General features: G+C 35.9%; 1 protein-coding gene across 1 annotated transcript in view; it reads right to left on the bottom strand.

Moving 5' to 3' along the window:
* The window catches only part of LOC127874984 (equilibrative nucleoside transporter 3-like), a 28,765-nt gene that overhangs the window by 7,803 nt on the left and 6,861 nt on the right, over positions 1-14,101 (bottom strand). The window contains exons 5-10 of the mRNA XM_052419707.1: positions 12,983-13,077; positions 10,381-10,431; positions 7,563-7,795; positions 5,765-5,795; positions 5,473-5,576; positions 3,047-3,158 (exon numbers count right to left, since the gene is read on the bottom strand). Of these exons, the coding sequence (XP_052275667.1) occupies positions 3,047-3,158; positions 5,473-5,576; positions 5,765-5,795; positions 7,563-7,795; positions 10,381-10,431; positions 12,983-13,077 (626 nt within the window). The remainder of the gene's footprint in view (positions 1-3,046; positions 3,159-5,472; positions 5,577-5,764; positions 5,796-7,562; positions 7,796-10,380; positions 10,432-12,982; positions 13,078-14,101) is intronic.

Below are 14,101 nucleotides of genomic sequence, written 5' to 3'. Positions count from 1 at the left end.
TATATATATTTACATAAATGCTTTATATAGGCATGAATGATATGTGTATTAACAAGCAAATTCGTTGAATTGATATCCCCTGCCAATATGCTTCTGGACACAAAAGTATTATATTTGACACTAAAAAAGATTTTTTTTAAGATACAAAGGGCCATAACTCCGTTATTAACAGATAGTGCACAATGCCATTTGGCGTGCATCATCCTCTTACCCATATATATACTCATACCAAGTTTCAATGAAATCTGCCCAAGCACTTCCAAGATATGGCTCCGGACACAAAAGTGCCTGACGGACGGAAAGATGGAGACGGACAACGCCAAAAACAATATCCCTCCGCCTATGGCGGGGGATAACAAAAATATAAGCTTCCACGAGTTGTTATCTCTCCTCTAACAACTAGAAAAATACTAACCTCTAGTCATAGGTAATCATTTGAATAATATATATTTTTAACAAGGGCTGTTTGTAAAACATGCATGCCCCCCTATATGGGCTATAAGTTGTAGTAGCAGTGGTGGTGGTGGTGCTGGTGGTGGTGAAGGTGGTGGTGGCGGTGGTGGTGGCGGCGGCGGCGGCGGTGGTGGTGGTGGTAGAAATAGTAGTATTAGAAGTAGTAGTAGTAGTAGTAGTAGTAGTAGTAGTAGTAGTAGTAGTAGTAGTAGTAGTAGTAGAAGTAGTAGTAGTAGTAGTAGTAGTAGTAGTAGTAATAGTAATAGTAGAGTAGTAGTAGAAGTAGTAGTAGTAGTAGTAGTAGTAGTAGTAGTAGTAGTAGTAGTAGTAGTAGTAGTAGTAGTAGTAGTAGTAGTAGTAGTAATAGAGTAGTAGTAGTAGTAGGTGGTGGTGGTGGTAGCAGAAGAAATAGTAGTAGTAGTAGTAGTAGTAGTAGTAGTAGTAGTAGTAGTAGTAGTAGTAGTAGTAGTAGTAGTAGTAGTAGAAGTAGTAGTAGTAGTAGTAGTAGTAGTAGTAGTAGTAGTAGTAGTTGAGCAGTAGTAGAAGTAGTAGTAGTAGTAGTAGTAGTAGTAGTAGTAGTAGTAGTAGTAGTAGTAGTAGTAGTAGTAGTAGAGTAGTAGTAGTAGTAGTAGTAGTAGTAGTAGTAGTAGTAGCAGTAGAAGTAGTAGAAGTAGTAGTAGTAGTAGTAGTAGTAGTAGTAGTAGTAGTAGTAGTAGTAGTAGTAGAAGAAGTAGTAGTAGTAGTAGTAGTAGTAGTAGTAGTAGTAGTAGTAGTAGAGCAGTAGTAGAAGTAGTAGTAGTAGTAGTAGTAGTAGTAGTAGTAGTAGTAGTAGTAGTAGTAGAGTAGTAGTAGTAGTAGTAGTAGTAGTAGTAGTAGTAGTAGTAGAAGTAGTAGAAGTAGTAGTAGTAGTAGTAGTAGTAGTAGTAGTAGTAGTAGTAGTAGTAGTAGTAGTAGTAGAAGTAGTAGTAGTAGTAGCAGCAGCAGCAGCAGCAGCAGCAGCAGTAGCAGTAGTAGTAGTAGTAGTAGTAGTAGTAGTAGTAGTAGTAGTAGTAGTAGTAGTATGCATTACAAAAATGCAGTTAGCCTTACATTTGGTAAAATTTAAATATATTACAAGGGAGGCAAATCTGTAACAATAAATTTAAACTTATTGCATTTGTTTCCCCTGTAGTGTATTACCTCCCCTGTCCTGCTTATATTTATATTAATCAACAAAATTAAACATTAACACAATATTTAATATACAAAATATACAAAAAATCTCATATTCTGATAATATTTTTACTGATCCACTGTATTTTACTAAAAGGATGATGTTTCATTGGACTGATAATTATAGATTTAGGATTACAGACCAGTTGCTTCAGTAATATTGTTCAGAGTGTGCCCTGTTGGCCACGTATGCATTCTTGAATTATCATTCAAAAAACCACTTTACTATTTCGAGTCACCGTGACCTTGACCTTTGACCTAGTGACCTCAAAATCAATAGGGGTCATCTGCGAGTCATGATCAATGTACCTATGAAGTTTCATGATCCTAGGCCCAAGCGTTCTTGAGTTATCGTATGACAACCACCTGGTGGACGGACCGACCGACAGACCGACAGACCGACCGACATGAACAAAGCAATATACCCCCTCTTCTTCGAAGGGGGGCATAATAATAGCAGGAAAAAAACACTTTGAACAGGGAAGTTTCCATATTATAAAACCTTGATTTAAAAAAAAGAAAAATATTTTAGTTTCTTTGAAATAATTTAAAATTCCAGCTCACTTGCAAGTGCACCAACATTTGCCTCCACAATTGATGCATTGGAGAATTTTAGATGCTTCATAAACTTATGAAAAATATCTTGTTTCATATACAACTATCCTTAGCAGTTTAACAATTTGAACAAGAATATCAGTGAAAGTACGTACATGCCAAATATGAAAGAGATCGGTAAAGAAATGAAGGTGCTATGAGACACTGTCAAAAAAGTGTGACGGAAGGAATTACAAACTGGCAACTATATACTGGCAAAATATTTCAGGGAGCATAAGAAAATGTATTACATCATTTGTAATAGAAAGCAATAGGGCTCTAAGTACTTCACATTGCTTAACTAAGCTCAAGTATTCAGAATTACCAAGTTTTCATAAAGAATAGTTCAATTATGCGGAAATATGTTCCAATACTTTCCGCTGAGACTGAATTTTTGTTAAGAAGAAGGAATTAGAGTGTTAACAAGATTTTACTATAGCCTTATATAGCCATATAAGGAAAAATGCCCCGCCCCTTGGCAGCCATGTTTTTCAAGCAAACGTAACCATTTTCGAACTCATCCAAGATATCATTGAAACCAATCTTCTGACCAAATTTCAGGAAGATTGGACAATAAATGTGGCCTCTAGAGAGTGAACATGGCAAATGTTGACGTCGCACAACGGTCAACGGACGACGAACAAAAGGCGATCACAAAAGCTCACCTGAGCACACTAGAAATAGAAGTGGAAAGCACAGGCTATTCTGAGACAAGACTTTACACACATGCATTAATCACACCTTTCCCAGATCAAGGCTCATTTAGATCCCTGATAAGTTAACTTACCAAGCCATTCAGTATTACCCGTTGAAAGCGACATAATTGAGGACGATATAGCAGGATAGCAAGACAATGTCACAAGAAACACTATGCATACACTCAGGCCTTCCTTCCATACCTGCAAAAAAAACAAACAAGACTTGTGTATTTGGAATTCACAATTCACAATCAACTAGCGTATCAACAATACTTCACATAAAAGCATGATATTGAAATCCTTTATGCCATGTACAATATGCATTTTTATTAACAGGGGTTGTAAAATTCCGGAAAAATCCGGAAATCCGGATTTGGAGGCTCCCGGACCAGTTTTGAGATCGGCATAAATCCAAGGATTTTTTTTCAGGGGGGGGGGGGGGGTGAGGGGGTTTGGGTGCAAAAAAAGTCTTTGTACGAAGTATTTTGGTGATGAACCGCGAAATCCGGGTACTTGCGATTAATCGGGACCGTGTCGAATTCGGCAGAAACGTAAAAGTCCGACTGCCAATCGCTTGCAATCGTTACTATTCGTATGATACCGTCTGTCTTAAAGCAATAAATTGATTGGCCAGTTATTTCTGAAGCTTCTTTTGTATAAAAGTATTCTGCTAAATCAAGTGCAAAAAGAACAAAGAACATCGTGTGTTTATGTGGTTAAATAGTACAAATAACCCGAATGATTTGCCTAATGCACGAATTTACCTCGGGGTTTGTTGTTTGCGGAAGTCAAAACTAACTACGCATGGTGCGCATGGATTTCCAAACCTATTTTAAGAAGCACCTTAAATGGCTTGGAATTCCAAACATCGGCTTTTAAATGCAATTGTGTTTATCTTTTTCTTTACTTTTTAGTTACAAATTACATCGTTGGCGTTTTCAGTCACGCAGAAAACTACTAAAATTATATAGATCTAGCTTCCGTATATATATTTTGCGACATACTTTTTCAACAATCTTTTGCTTTACGTCAATTCACATTTTTGTTACGGTTCATAAGTTGTTTACAGTACTGTTAGAAGACGAGAAATGTCTAGTTTATTTAGATTCGGCTTTACAAGTAACTGTAAGTCAAACAATTGCACAAATCTACATTAAGGCTTAAATTAGACTTTAATTGCTTTAATCATTTTGTTAAATTAGCAAAAATATATAAAGGTTTTGTGGTGTATCATTTTGATCTTTATAAAAAAAATGTGGTTTACAGTTTATGTGATATTTCATGTTTGAGCAAGTGGCTTTACCTTAAGGGCAAGTAGATTTTCTAAGTACTTGCCCAGCAGGGCAAGTTGGGTTTTAGGTTAATGTTGAGCCCTGTAAGTGACAACATGGAAAAAAGGCTTCTAATGATTTAATGTGTCCAAAGCAAGGTCAAGTTTTAGTCTGTCAGTCAATGCATTTACCTTAACAATAAAACACAATTTGACATAGCAAGGATGCACTTTTTAAGTCCTCAAAGGCTCAAAATTATTTTGCCTCGGGGGGCTTCGCCCCCCTGTACCCCCTACAAGGGGTTCCAACTTCCAACCCTATGCCCTGCCGGGGCTTGCAGCCCCTGGACCCCGGCTGATTTTCAGGATTGGGACTTCAGGTCCATTACAACCCCTGTTATTAACACTACCACAAAATATTGCACAGCTGAAATGTTCAAATAAGTATACTAATCTAGTATGACAATTAAAGGCCTTTGATCAAAGTGGTCTTAAAGTACAGTGATAATAGTGGTTTTGTAAGCACTTCTGTACTGCAGTATTGCAGTGTTTAATTGCTAGTAAAACATATCTATGCCCTTAGTAATTAATAAAAACAAATTAATAGTTCATAAGTTTTTCACTTATTTTAAACAGACTGCAAATTAATTTATTCATAAACACATTTCTAATACTATTTACAGGAAAAAAAAAGGATTTGCTTTCCATCAAAGATTAGTTATCTACTTTGCAAGATTTTTTTGAGACCCTGGTCTGAATTTTAGATTAACTTTCAAATGTTATTTAATACTTTAAATTCCATGTTTTATGACCTAAAGGACAGCAGGTAGCTGAGATTATATAATTTATGACCATTTGGCCATTTAAATAATAATAAACAAGAGCTGTTTCCAAAGGATGACATATGCCCCAAAAAACACTTTGATACAAGTTATGAGCATTTTTCGAAACCTAAACACAGATTTTGAAACCTTAACGTGGACCCTAAGTTCAAGGTCAAGGTCAAAGGGGTCAAAATTTGTGTACATATGGAAAGGCCTTGTCCATATACACATGCTTACCAAATATGAAGGTTACATCTGAAGCGACATAGAAGTTATGAGCATTTTTCTAAACCCAAAGTGTGACGGACAGACAGACAGATGGACGGACGGACTGACAGTCACTATATGCCCTCCTTTGGGGGCATAAAAACAATCAGGTGTTAAAAGAAGTGTATACTTGAGCAAAAAGGTTAAAACTCACCCGTTTTAAAATGAGCTTTGTTTGGAAACAACCCTTTTGAGTATTGACTGTATCTATACTGTCTTCACCATTCACACCATTTACTTGTACATTAAAAGTTTCACCTGAAATGAGGGAAATTAAAACACTAACAAACAATTATTCAATAATTTGGCAAATTATTCCATCAGGCATACAATCATTATAATAAACAACATTGTTCATGCATAGTTATTGTCATTAAAATCAGTAAAACAAATAAATGGATGGCATAATTCAAAATAGCTATGTACTTCATCAGGCTAAGGCTTACCTATTTCTAATATATGATAGCGTGAGTAGTCCTGAAATTAATAAACATAACATTATTTGAGGCATATTCGTACAGTCTGGTCAGGAGATACACTGCAGACTATTAACCCTTTACCAGTTAGATATAGGACGTGCTCTGTGAAAAAGGGGTTAATGCATGTGAGTACAGTGTCGTCTCAAATAAGCCATTGCAGTCCACACAGGCTAATCAGAAACGACTTTTTCCGCTTTGATGATATTTTCCGTTTAAAGAAAGTATCTTGTTAGCAAAATTCCAATTTAGGTGGGAAGTCCCTGATTAGCTAGTGCAGACTGTAAAGGCTAATCTGGAACGACACTTTACACATATGAGCAAACCCCCTTTTCACAGAGCACGGCTCATATGTATTTTGACGCATTTGTAGTCCCCCAGAAGTTTAATTTAATTAAAAAAAACATTCTTCCTAGATTCAAGTTTTAAAGGCTGCATTTCAAACTAGGGATGGCATCGAATACCTATATCGGTATTCAGATATTCGCAAATCCATTCAATCAAATATTCGCATTAAAAGGCTGGATTGATTTAGGCTAATTATATCAGAAAAAAGTGAAACTTGTTCTGTGTTAACTTCCATTGTTTTGTAAGTTATATCCGTTTGCTGAATACGAGGCTGTTTATTAACGTTGCTATCCAATAGTTATATCGCTGTCGGCTTATACTATGACCGATACTGTAATCGGGCACAAATAGAAGGAAAAACGTAATGTCTTAGAATTTTATTTTTATTTGAAATGTTAAAGTAACGATAGCATGTTCATTTATATAAAAAAAAAACATATCAATAAGGCATGCAAAGTACACCAAATATTCCAGAACAAATATAAGGAAAAACATCATGTCATAGAATTTTATTTTTATTTGAAATTTTAAAATAACGATATCATGTACGTTTATAAAAAGAAACATATCAATATGTCATGCACAGTACATCACAAAGACTTTCAGTGGTGACAGCGCCTTTTTAATTGAATTGGGCAATTTGAGTATTTCACACATTTCAATGGCTGTTCATACTGTGATCAAAAAAACTTAATTATTATTCACCAGTCAAATGAAGCCATAAATTGGCACCCCATTGACAAACAACAGTTCGGGGCCTTTCTTAGAGTGTGTATATTGCATTGCCCTATCAACGCTGATACGGGCCGCGTTATCAGTTTGGCACGAAGAACGTCACATCAAACATGTTAATCCCAAGTGATTTCGGGTGCCAGTTAGTAAGCGGCTCGCAGGTCATTAAATATTTGGTCAATAACGTTTGGAAAAAAAAAGCGAATATGCAAATATCAATTCTGTTATTCGAATACTGACCATTCAATCAAATCTTTGAATATTCGAAAAATTTTGCCATCCCTATTTCAAACCCTTCGATACTGATGAGTAGCAAATAACATAAAACCTGAACAGATTGTGAGTTACTCACAGGCTGGTCTGCTTTAATGCTGTTTGCAAATAGCCATTTTCACTTCGCCTCTAAGTGGGAAAGGGTTAAGTATGATAGTTAATAGTAAAACAAAAGCTACCTGTGAAAAACTGTTTGATACAAACTACTGTACATCTTGATGGAGACATTATATCAGTCAATATTTGGACGATTTATTCTCACCTTATTTTATTTCATACATTTTCAGCACAAAAACGCATTATAAACACAAATGAATATATTTTATATTTAACTTTGTTTACTCATTCAAACATAAGTGAGCTAAAAACCGTGCGAACAAGTATCTATAACGTGACACAATAAAAGTGAACTTACTATACAGTATAATGAGGCGAATCCAATCAGTGAAACGGCAATCGTGAACAACGCTATGAGAAAGTAGCTGAGTCCGCTAAGTATTACTCCGGACCCCACCGACAGCGTGACTAGATTACTAATGGCTGCAAACACACCTCCGAGAGCCTGTCCTGACATCACTGCCTGCATGTACTTGCCAGGGAACAGGCTGGCCAGGCCAAACAGGGATGTGCTCAGTATAGAGCTGCCAACTGAACACAGAACAGAGATGTGCTCAGTATTGAGCTGCCAACTGAACACAGAACAGGGATGTACTCAGTATAGAGCTGCCAACTGAACACAGAATGGACTCATAATCTATTTTGTTTTCTTTGAACCCTTTCCCCCATAGAAGCAAAGTGAAAATGGCTTTTGCAACCAGCATAAAACCAGAACAGTCTGCAGGTTACTCGCAGTCTGTTCAGGTTTTATGCTGTTTGCTGCTCATCAGTACCTAAAGGTTGGAAATAGAGCCTTTAAAACTTGAATTTAGTAAGAAAGGTATTTAATTAAATTTAACTTTTTTAGGGACTACAAAGGCGTCAAAATATGTATCTAAGTGGGAAAGGGTTCACTCTTTACCTCCACAATAACAACTTTGACCCGTTTGTAGTCCCTTAGAAAATCTAATTAAATTGAAGACCTTTCTTACTAGATTTAATTTTTTTCAAATTGATAAGGTTTCATTTCCAAGCCTAAGGTACTTATAAGCTACAAACAGCATAAAACCTGAAGAGACTGCCAGTTCCTTGCAGGCTTTTGTGGTTTTATTATGTTTGCATATCGCAATGTGCACTTCTGAGCAGGAAAGGGTTAAAGGGCGTTTTTTGTGCACAGATCCTGGCATGCATTAATATTTATTTTGCATTTATTTTTTTGTCGTTTATGCATTGTTCTATTTTAAAAACAGACATGAAAAGTTATTTTCAATATGATGTTTTTTTATTCTTTTTCTTGTTATTCTTTTTCTTGTTATGCTACAGAAGCAGAGCATATGTACCTTTATATATGCATTAACTGCCTTTGATATGAAAAATGCCACCCTCTGAAAGCAAATACTAGGCTGTATAGGTTCGTTTTCCTAAAATAATAATATGGGAAATCAGTCATCACGCTGTAGCATGAGCGCCTGTCAAAATCTATCAATCTTTCTTGCTGATAAGGTGTCAACATCAACACTTAGCTCGCCAGTGTTGTTTTCAGAAGGCAATTAAAGGATAAGTGATGTTCTATTTTTTCAAAACAGAAAATGAATAGCAACTTTCATAATAAACTTTGGACATGTATGCTCATGGATTTTGTTCACGTAAAACTAGGGTTATAACAGGGAAACTGCTATTGGTACTTTTTGGATGTGACGTCAATGACACATGGTGACTGTTAAAAAATCTTCCAATAAACTTAATACAAACTGGCTGATTTATTGAATGAACAAGATGCACAAGTAAAAAACAATGTAATCATTGTTAAATTCATAGGTTAAACAATATTTATAAATTGAAATATATTTATAAAATATTTATTTGGATTATGCAATAAAAATAATTTATTTTATCTTAATTTTTTACAGCTTTTAGCCTTTGTTTACATAACACTGTGAAAACGATGGGTGGGGTAACAACTTGGCAATACTACCAACTGACTAACCATCTAAGAAGTGGTCACCTGAGGACAATCGTCAACTGTCTACAGCCATCACTTAGGCCATTTCCCTTGACTGACCGCTCTTTTCAGGTTGGACTTTATTGTGCAATATGGTATATTTTCACTCATAAATGTTGGTATACAGAGGGTATGCTGTGGGACTTTGGAGTGCTGTGCTATTGTACATGTACAGTGTCTTAAATTTAAAAGTTATTTCTACTGTGTTTTTTATATTTACAATAACCAACTAGTTCAATCTATGTAAGTTACTAGTAGTAATAATGAGTTTATTTACAAATGTACATTCTTATATTAAGAAATTTTCATCAAACAATGTTTTGTCATGTGAATTACACTTTCATTGCTATATATATGTTATAGGTAATAACTGTTGCACTATATTTGTTCATAGCTTCAAGAAACTGATCTTATTTCACTGTATTTTGATCTTTGAATGCTTACATTACAACCAACATTCTCATATTAAGCAATGTTCACTCTTTAAACAATCATGAATGTATTATATTGTGAGATACTTTCATCACTTAACATCTTTCATAAGAAAAAATAGATGTTTAATATTAGCACAAGGACAAAAGGAAAAGAATACCTTTAACTAAGTCCTGAAAACATATTAAAATAAAAATTTCTATTAAAATATTAAATATTTGATGATAAATACAAGATATCCACAAAGCCAATCAGAAAACCAATCTACAATTTACATGGTACCTCAGTGATAACACTTGGTCCAAGACTTATTGTTGTAGCTTCTATTGTTTATCAACATTTTAGGAACAATTTTTTTTATACTTTTAAGATAAACAAGATATGTGTTTGTCAGAAACACTATGTCCCCTTCTGCGCCACTTTGAACCTATATATTTGACCTTTGACCTTGAAGGATGACCTTGACCTTTCACCACTCAAAATGTGCAGCTCCATGAGATACACATGCATGCCAAATATGAAGTTGCTATCTTCAATACGTGTATTGCAAAAGTTATGGCAAAATGTTAAAGTTTGACCAAACACACAAACCAACCAACCAACCAACAGACAGGGCAAAAACAATATGTCCCCCACTATAGTGGTGGGGGACATAAAAAAATTTGGTTCACTTAATACAGTAAGCAATAAATCTTCAACTTACTGTTGATGAGCACGCAGGAAACCATGGTGATCCAGAAAAATGTGGGCTGCCCTTTAACAGAGTTGCGAGAATTCATTGACTTATCTGAGAGCATCCAGTCAAACTAGAGCTTTGTCACAGACGTAATGAACACCCCCACATGTCGCATTGACACATAATATTTTGCATGTCGTCTTCATAAAAACAAAGGACACCATGCTCAATTTTTAAAACGCACTAAGTGACCCCTTGACCTAGTTTTTGACCCAGAAAGGCCCATGTTCTAACTTGGCCTTAAGATTATCTCCATAAAACTTCTGACCAAGTTTGGTGAAGATCGGATGTAAACTACTTGAATTAGAGAGCGGACACCATGCTGAATGTTAAAAAACGCACTAAGTGACCCCATGACCTAGTTTTAGGCCCCAAATGGCCCATGTTCAAACTTGTCCTAGAGATCATTTAGATAAAGCTTGTGACCAAGTTTGGTGAGGATTGGATGAAAACTACTTGAATTAGAGAGCGGACAACATGGTGAGGTTTAAAACGCACTAAGATACCCTGTTTCCTAGTTTTTGACCCGGCATGACCCATATTCAAACTTGACCTAGACATCATCTAGATACAACTTCTGACCAAGTTTGGTGAAGATTGGATGAAAACTTCTTGAACTAGAGAGCGGACAACATTGTGATGTTTAAAACGCACTAAGTGACCCCGTGACCTTGTTTTTGACCCGGCATGACCCATATTCAAACTTGCACTAGACATTATCAAGATACAATTTCTGACCAATTTTGGTGAAGATTGGATAAAAACTACTTGAATTAGAGAGCGGACAACATGATGAGGTTTAAAACACACTAAGTGACCCCATGACCTAGTTTTTGACCCAGCATGGCCCATGTTCGAACTTGACCTACACATCATCTAGTTACAACTTCTGACCAAGTGTGGTGAAGATCGGATTTAATTTACTTGAAATAGAGAGCGGACACCATGCTCAATGTGTAAAACGTACTAAGTGACCCTGTGACCTAGTTTTTGATCTGGCATGGTCCATGTTCGAACTTGGCCTTCAGATCATCTAGATAAAACTTCTGACCAAGTTTGGTGACGATCGGATGAAAACTACTTGAATAAGAGAGAGGACACCATGCTGAATGTTAAAAAACGCACTAAGTGACCCTGTGACCTAGTTTTTGACCCGGCAAGGCCCATGTTCGAACTTGGCCTTAAGATCATCTAGATACGACTTCTGACCAAGTTTGGTGAAGATCGGATGAAAACTACTTGAATTAGAGAGCGTAAAACATGCTGAATGTTCAAAACGCAATAAGTGACCCCGTGACCTAGTCTTTGACCCGGCAAGGCCCATGTTTGAACTTTGCCTTAAGATCATCTAGATACAACTTCTGAAGAGTTTGGTGAAGATCGGATGAAAACTATTTGAATTAGAGAGCGGACAACATGCTGAATGTTTAAAACGCACTAAGTGACCCCGTGACCTAGTTTTTGACCCGGCACGGCCATGTTCCAACTTGGCCTAGACATCATGAAGATACAACTTCTGACCAAGTTTGGTGAAGATCGGATGAAATCTACTTGAATAAGAGAGCGGACACTTAATACGGACGGACCGACAGACAGACCCACAAACTGACGGACGGACAGACAAGTTCACTCCTATATACCCCCCTAAACTTCATTTGTGGGGGTATAATAAATAGGCCTGATACATTATTACATACATATTGTACCATCGACTTAATATTCAAGGTCAAACTACCCATGCACAAATAACTACATGATTCTTTAGAAAATTATTTAATATGTTGTTTGATTACCAACATATGTCAGCAATTATATTTTTGCCATCTTAACCAAGAAATTGTTTAATACTGGTTAAGCAACAAATGAATACCTAAAATTATATTAGAATAAATTATTACTGAATGGTTTGCAGCAAAACAAGCATTGTCACTTTAAGTGAAAAATCCAAATGTGTTTCTACCTACATGTAAATACAATATCTATTTTGCTGACTTGTTGCTCCCTAATTAGGAATTATTGAACATAACAGATTTCACCAAGATGCCTTTATCATAGATGCAGAATTCAATTTTGATTTAATACTGCTCAAAAAGTGGAACAGACATATCAACAGGCTGATAAGGATATTGCTGTTTGCCCTTTACACCCTTCAACATTCAAGGGCGTGATAAAATGCTTTCATTTTATGCATACAAGAGTTACATCAATTAAACATTGCTTTTTTGAGTTTTAACTTTTAGCAATAGTTATACTAAAATATTGCAAACCTGTTTTACTGCCTATTATGTCTGCTACACTTGTGTCCTTTTAATATTACACTCAGAAGCAAAGTGAAAATTGCTATGTGCAAAGAGCATAAAACCATAACAGCCTGCGAGTAACTCGCAGTCTGTTCAGGTTTTATTCTGTTTGCTGCTCATCAGTTTTTAAGGGTTAAACTTGAATCTAGTAAGAGAGGTCTATAATGCAATTTTATTTTCTAAGAGACTTCGAAGGCGTAAAAGTGCGTCTCTGAGTGGTAAAGGTTTAATGAAAGAGTGGCCTTTACTTTATATCCAATCTTACTCACATGTATCTGTATCCATTTTCACCAAAATGACAGTCACCAGAAAAATTGTGATCATCAGAACAAGAGCCGTTACCATTCGAACTTTCAGACCAATTCTGAAAAAGGTAAATGTGATAAAATTGACAATGCAATCGTCAAATTCATTCTTATACCAGTTTAACTCTTTTCTATTCAGCGTCTTATGACAATGACATTGAAACTGAACATGTAAAGTTAGTTGTAGATAAAACAATCTGATTGCATACCTGTTACAATTCTTAACAAAATACATAATTTATCAATCAGTTGACTACAAGCTGACAGAAAAAAATCCATAATATGCTAATCCCTGTTTTTCCAGATCCCAAATTAACATACTAGCATGACTACTTTTTCAGAAGAAAACATTGCCATTGCAAGAACTGTGTCTCAATAATCATGTAAAAAAAAGAAATATCAAGAAAAGAGGTGTAATAGTGTATACTTCAGTGCTCCAGCTAGCAATAAATAGAGGGGCGCTGCACCCCTCTAAGATTTGCCCCCTTAGAAAGCGCCCCTTTATTTTTTTGTAACTTATATAATAATAGCATTTGGCTAGTCGTTTGTTCCAAGGTTATGTACCAATCTCTAAGATTGCATTTTTTTTGTAAAATACCAGAGGTTACCCTGTCCTGTGATGACAGAACAAGCCACTCCAATGAAACTGTTGGAACAATTGAGTAGCAAAATATTCCATAAATATTTTAAAGGGGCCTTTTCACAGATTTTGGCATGTTTTGAAGTTTGTTATTAAATGCTTTATAATGATAATGTTAACATTGGATCTAAAAAGCTCCAGTGAAAAAATCAAGAATAAAATTTTTTTAAATAAAAAAAAAAAAGCCTCAGCAGGGCTCGAACCACTGACCCCTGGAGTCCTGGAGTAAAAAGTCTGCGACCTAGACCCCTCGGCGAGCTCAATTTTGATTGGCCAGCTACCATGTGCACTTCAATAAAAAATAAGGTCAGGTCAAGCGATGTCTAATCGGGTACAGACCGGGTTTTGTTAATTGTTCGAATTGCGAACACTTTATTGAAACAAAGAGACAAATATAGATAACCAGTCCGGATTAAAATGGCGGATGTTTTCAACGAAATTTT

Source organism: Dreissena polymorpha, chromosome 3 (genome assembly GCF_020536995.1).
Source record: "Dreissena polymorpha isolate Duluth1 chromosome 3, UMN_Dpol_1.0, whole genome shotgun sequence".
In the NCBI taxonomy this organism is placed as follows: Eukaryota; Metazoa; Mollusca; class Bivalvia; order Myida; family Dreissenidae; genus Dreissena; species Dreissena polymorpha.
The sequence above is the reverse complement of the archived record's forward strand: the minus strand, read 5'-3'. Positions and strand labels throughout refer to the sequence as shown.